The sequence below is a fragment of the Sapajus apella genome, unplaced genomic scaffold (genome assembly GCF_009761245.1).
Source record: "Sapajus apella isolate SASKATOON/1434 unplaced genomic scaffold, GSC_monkey_1.0 scaffold66, whole genome shotgun sequence".
Taxonomy (NCBI): domain Eukaryota; kingdom Metazoa; phylum Chordata; class Mammalia; order Primates; family Cebidae; genus Sapajus; species Sapajus apella.
Genome location: NW_022437006.1, coordinates 682244 through 688578, shown reverse-complemented (window position 1 = coordinate 688578; position 6335 = coordinate 682244). Strand labels below are relative to the sequence as shown.

The 6335-nt window shown below is 43.0% G+C and overlaps 1 protein-coding gene across 4 annotated transcripts in view; it reads right to left on the bottom strand.

Annotated features, from left to right (window-relative positions):
* Positions 1-1036: 1036 nt before the first annotated feature.
* The window catches only part of RESF1 (retroelement silencing factor 1), a 26216-nt gene continuing 20917 nt past the window's right edge, over positions 1037-6335 (bottom strand). For all 4 annotated transcript variants that reach the window (XM_032248269.1, XM_032248272.1, XM_032248271.1 and 1 more), the window contains one exon: positions 1037-1761. In XM_032248269.1, the coding sequence (XP_032104160.1) occupies positions 1604-1761 (158 nt within the window). In that variant the 3' untranslated portion in view covers positions 1037-1603. The remainder of the gene's footprint in view (positions 1762-6335) is intronic.

Below are 6335 nucleotides of genomic sequence, written 5' to 3'. Positions count from 1 at the left end.
TGACTGTAGTTGTTTCCTAAAGGTTGGTTGTAATATGAAAGCTGAAAGCACAAGAAATTGCAATGTTTCATTAAAATCCATTGGTCTACCTTGTACATAGTTTATAAATGAAAATTAGACATAGCAAGAAGATTTTGTTGAGACGGAGACTTGCTCTATTGCGAGGCTGGAGTGCAGCAGCGCGTTCTAGGCTCACTGCAACCTCTGACTCCCTAGTTCAAGCAACTCTCCTGCCTCAGCCTCCCAAGTAGCTGGCATTACAGGCAAGTGCCACCATGCCTACATTTTTTTTGTATTTTTAGTAGAGACAGGGTTTCACTATGTTGGCCAGGATTGTTTTGATCTTCTGACCTCATGATCCACCTACCTCGGCCTCCCAAAGTGCTAGCCGCTGCACCTGGCCAGCATTAAGATTTTATAAAATAACCAACATGTTCTGGGTGTGGTAGCTGACATCTGTAATCCCAGTACTTTGGGAGGTCGAGGCCGAAGTATTGGTTGAGCCCAGGAGTTCAAGACCATTCTGGACAACATGATGAAATCTCTTGTCTCCAAAAAAAATATATATATATTTTTAAATTATGTGCTCACTTTGGCAGCACACATACTAAAATTGGAACAATATAAAGATTAGCAAATTAAATCATACATTTTTAATTAGCCAGGTATAGTAGCACACTGTAGTCTCAGCTACTTAGGAGGCAGAGCTAGGATTGTTTAAGCCCAGGAGCAGTGATTACAGTGATCCATGATCCTAACACAGTACTCCAGCCTAGAAAGTGAGATCCTGTCTCAGAACAAAAACTGACCCTTTCCTAGCAGTCATAAAATAAAACTAGAAAGTTATATCTTGACTTCCACACTTTCTTGCAATTTCCTGAACCTTGTAAATTTTTGTGTTCTCATCTGAATGCAATCTAAAAACAACTACTGTCATAGCCAATAAGCTGTGACATTTCAGCTTTTGAAAGCACTTTCCAAAATGGGTCCTTAAAGGTAGGATACCAATAAGAAACTGAACTGTGAAGATTGCAAATTAGTTTTTTAAAAAATAAATGTTTATTTCAAGTATGAAAAGTAATGTTTAAACATTGTCCAAAAATCATGTTCAGTTTCACAAGTATAAAATAAGACTTCTGGAAACAAAAAAAGTTTACGATTTGTTATAAAATACTTAAGAATATACTTTGACATTCACATCACAGTGGGCATTTCTGAAAAATAAGTTTTGCTAATACAGCTTAGAAACCAAAACATATTTACAGTCCCATTTAAATAAACAAGTCCTTAACTGAGGAACAGTCCTCCCTCAGGACGGATAGGATTTCCAATCTATTTGTATAAGCATACCTTTTTAAATAATGGTAAACCTGGTTCAATAAAGTAGACATTCAAATATCTTACTGTTTCCCCGATGAATACATCCATTTCTTACATATGCCTACCCAAAGTTCTCAAGCTGTTTTCATTAAGCACTTTCAATGAAATACAATGAAAGTGGGAACCAAACTTTATCATGGCATTTTGATTAGTTACAGCAAAATATTCTGAACTGAAAAGGAAAGAAATTTCCCAGTGGCAACTACAAAACCACATATTATAATTATTTTACAGGACTGCTACCAAGGCTTCTACTTCTCTTCTCCAGGTACATCTTTTTGTAGGTTTGAAACATTGCTTTTGAATCCTTTACAGGGTTTTGTAGCATCTCAAATCCATCTGCACTGAAGCTTCTCTTCGGGTGTCTTGAATTAATATTATCTAAAAGAAACAAAGTTTACTTACCCTAATGTTAGCTGTGGTCCATACATAATCAAAACTGAAAGGGAAAGTATCTATTTGTGGGATAAAAAATTAAGGCAAGGAGTTAAGCAAAAGTTTGAGAACTGTGGCTCTTCACCCATCGAGTTGTAAGTTATATGCACATGACAACCTGCCATTCTTTTGGGAGCTGTTTTCTAATCTCACTTCCTTGCCCCATCCTCAATTCCCTTGGGCTGTTCTGCTCTACCTTACTCTTGGCTAAATAAAATATATAATTGCAAAAAACATTAATGTGACCTTTTAAACAGCTATGTAAACTAGCAATATAAAGAGTACAAGTAGGCCGGGAGTGGTGGCTCCCGCCTATAATCCAAGCACTTTGGGAGGCCGAGGTGGGCGGATCACCTGAGGTGGGGAGTTCGAGACCAGCCTGGCCAACATGGAGAAACTCCATCTCAAGTAAAAACACAAAATTAATCAGGCATGGTGGTACATGCCTGTAATCTCAGCTACTCAGAAGGCTGAGGCAGGAGAATCATTTGCCTGGGAGGTGAAGGTTGCACGCAGCTGAGATCACACCACTGCACTCCAGCCTGGGCAACAAAAGTGATACTCTATCTCAAAGAAAAACAAAACAAACAAAAAAACAAAGAATACAAGTATGAGTCAGTCCCCAACAGTACATGAAAAGGATAGTTTTCATATTTTGGTACCATGTCCATACTTTCCTGTTTCTTTAGACCACTTCAGTATTACATTAATTTCAGTATCCTCTTTTTATAATGACCCATCACCTACTGAAAATATGTTAAGGCTGGGCATGATGGTTCACGCCTGTAATCCCAGCACTCTGGAGGCCAAGGTGGGTGGATCACATGAAGCCAGTTAGAGACCAGCCTGGCCAACATGATGAAACCCTGCTTCTACTAAAAGTACAAAAATTAGCTGGGCAGAGGCTGCAGTGAGCTGATATTGTGCCACTGCACTCCAGCCTGGGCAACAGAGTGAGGCTATCTCAAGAAGGAGAGAAAAACAAACACACACACACACACACACACACACACACACACACACACACACACACACACACACACACTTTGACCAAGTCTTGCTGTTGTTGGCTCAGGCTGGAGTGTAATGGTGCAATCTCAGCTCACTGCAACCTCCACCTCCCGGATTCCAAGCAATTCTCCTGCCTCAGCCTCCTGAGTAGCTGAGATTATAGGCGCCCGCCACCATGCCTGGCTAATAATTTTGCCTTTTTAGTAGAGACTGCACGTTTCACTATGTTGGCCAGGCAGGTGATCCACCTGCCTCGGCCTCTCAAAGTACTGGGATTACAGGCGTAAGCCACCATGTTGGGCCAAAAATATATTTAAAACACGTAACCTACTAAATAACATAGCCTAGCCTAGCCTAGCCTACCTTAAACACTCTCAGAACACTTACATTAGCCTACAATTGGACAAAATCGAATACAAAGCCTGTTTTGAAAAACAAAACAAAAAAGCATTCAATGTCTCATGTGATTACTATGTTTTGAGATGGAGTCTTACTCTGTTGCCAGGCTGTAGTATAGTGGCGTGATCTCAGCTCACTGCAACCTCTGCCTCCCAGGTTCAAGCAATTCTCCTGCCTCAGCCTCCTGAGTAGCTGGGACTACAGGCATGTGCCACCACGCTCACCTAGTTTTTATATTTTTAGTAGACATGGGGTTTTCACCATGTTGGCCAGGATTGCCTTGATCTCTTGATCTCGTGAACCACCCACCTCAACCTCCAAAGTGCTGGGATTACAGGTATGAGCCACCATGTCTGGCCTGATTTATTTAATACTATAGTGAAAATGAAAAACAGAATTGCTGTATGGGTACTCAAAATACACTTTCTACTTAACGTGTATCACTTTCATACCATCATAGTCAAGAAATCCTTAGTCAAACCACTGAAGTTAGGGTTTATCTGTACATTTCATTCCTGCTGTAGCTATTTCCTTCTGAATAATGGGGTCCTGGTTTTGTCTTTTTCTACCTGAGTGTATGGAGTATTCTGTTAGTTCTTTATATCTGCTGCAAATTTTACTTGTTTGCTTTCTTTGAGAATTAGTAACACTGAAGCCTAAGATGATCTCTTAAGTTACTTTCCAAGAAATTCTTGTCATTTCCTCTTCATCTCTTTACCCTAGCTTAGGACTTCAAACATGCTGCAAACTTTGCTACCAAATTTAGGTGTTTGTTTCTCCTGTGTTTTGTGGTTTTGTTTTGTTTTTTGAGACAGGGTCTTGGCTCTGTTGCCCAGGCTGGAGTGCAGTGCTGCCATCAGGGCTTAATGCAGCCTCAACTCATGGGCTCAGGTGATCTTCCTTCCTCAGTTTGCCAAGAAGCTGGGACTACAGGTGCACTCCCTTCCACCCGGCTAATTTTTTAAAAAGTTCTTTGTGGCCGGCCCGGTAGATCATGAGGTCAAGAGATCAAGACCATCCTGGCCAACATGGTGAAACCCCGTCTCCACGAAACATACAAAAAAAAATTTAGCTGGGCATGGTGGCATGAACCTGTAGTTCCAGCTACCCGGGAGGCGGAGGTTGCAGTGAGTCAAGATCGTGCCATTGCACTCCAGCCTGGCTCCTGGCGATAGAGTGAGACTCTGTCTCAAAAATAAACAAAAAAAAGTTCTTTGTAGAGAAGGGGTCTCCTGATGTTGCTCAAGCTTGTCTCAAACTCCTGGGCTCAAGCCATCCTCTGGCCTTGGCCTCCCAAGTGCTGGGATGATGCACATGGGCCCAACACAGGCCAGGTAAGTTTCTTTTATAGCTGTCTGGGAGACCGAAGCATTTTTCTCTCACTTCACAGTTGGTTCACAGTTCTCTAGCCTTTTTGTCTGAGGTGTGTAATTCACTATTCCTCAGAGATCCCTTCTTCAGAGCCAGCTTCATTCATCCCTCATAGCCTTCTAAAAATGCCCATGTAGCCGGGCATGGTGGCTCAGCACTTTGGCGGGCCAAGGTGGGCAGATTGTTTGAGGTCAGGAGTTCAAGACCAGCCTGGACAACATGGTGAAACCCTGTCTCTACTAAAAATACAAAAATCAGCCAGGTGTGGTGGCTCACGCTACTTAGGAGGTTAACGCCAAGGCAGGAGAATCGCTTGAACCCAAGAAGTGGATGCTGCAGTGAGCTGAAATCGCTCCATTGCACTCCAGCCTGGGCAACAGAGCGAGATCTAAAAAATAAAAAAGAAAAGATAAGTAAATAAAATTGCCTGTGTAGCACCACCTGAGGTTTTCTTTCTTCTCACTTAGGTCTCACCTACTTGTGTCTTGTCATGCTATGACAGGGATGTATGACTCATCTCCTGGCTTGTGTTTTTCTTTCACTGTGATTGAGTATTTCGACCTCACATTCGCCATGCACTGCTCATCCTGCTGTGCTATTTGCACATGTCACTTAGCTCATGCTTATCTCTGAGCCTCTCTGGTCAATCCTGTGTATCTGTCTTTTCAGTTTCAGATTTCAAACATGCCTCTTGCTTTTTCTTTGAGATAATGATCATGTCTCTCCTGTTTCCAAGGAGCTTTTTCCTTGCCCCAATCTCCATGCCCATTTGTATCTTTCTCATTTTTGTCTTTCTCCCTTCCAACCTGAGGGGCGCTTTTTTCCACTCAGGCCTCTCACTGCTCTTCATTCACTCCTCTTTAGGTTATTTGTCCTGTTCTGATTAAGAGCGTACTTCTGCAGTGATTCAAGTTTTTTCCCATATGCATGTTTCAATCCTATCTGACTCTTTTTTTTTTTTCCCAGATAGAATCTTGCTCTGTCACCCAGGCTGGAGTATAGTGGTTCAATCTCAGTTCACTGGAATCTCTGCCTCCTGGCTTCAAGTGATTCTCCTGTCTCAGCCTCCTGAGTAGCTAGGATTACAGGTGTGCCACACACCCAGCTAATTTTTATATTTTTAGTAGAGACAGAATTTCACCATGTTGGCCAGGGTGGTCTCGAACTCCTGGCCTCAGGCAATCCACCCGCCTCGGCCTCTCCCAAAGTCCTAGGATTACAGGTGTCAGCCAGCCACTCTGCCCGGCCTCTGCTCAATTTTTACATGCCTGCTTCTACATATTTGTTTGAAGTTCTCTTCACAACCTTTGTCAATTCCTTTTGTAAGATGTGCTTCTAGGTCGGGCGCCATGGCTCACGCCTGTAATCCTAGCACTTTGGGAGGCCGAGGTGGGTGGATCACCTGAGGCCAGGAGTTCAAGACCAGCCTGGCCATCAGGGTTACCCAGGTTGGAGTGCAATGGCACGATCTTGGCTCACTGCAACCTCCGCGTCCTGGGTTCAGGCAATTCTCCTGCCTCAGCCTCCTAAGTAGTTGGGATTACAGGCACGCACCACCATGCCCAGCTGATTTTTTGTATTTTTAGTAGAGACGGGTTTCACCATTTTGACCAGGATGGTCTCGATCTCTTGACCTCGTGATCCACCCGCCTCGGCCTCCCAAAGTGCTGGGATTACAGGCGTGAGCCACCGCGCCCGGCCGAAACCCCATCTTAAAAAAAAAAAAAAAAAAAAAAAAA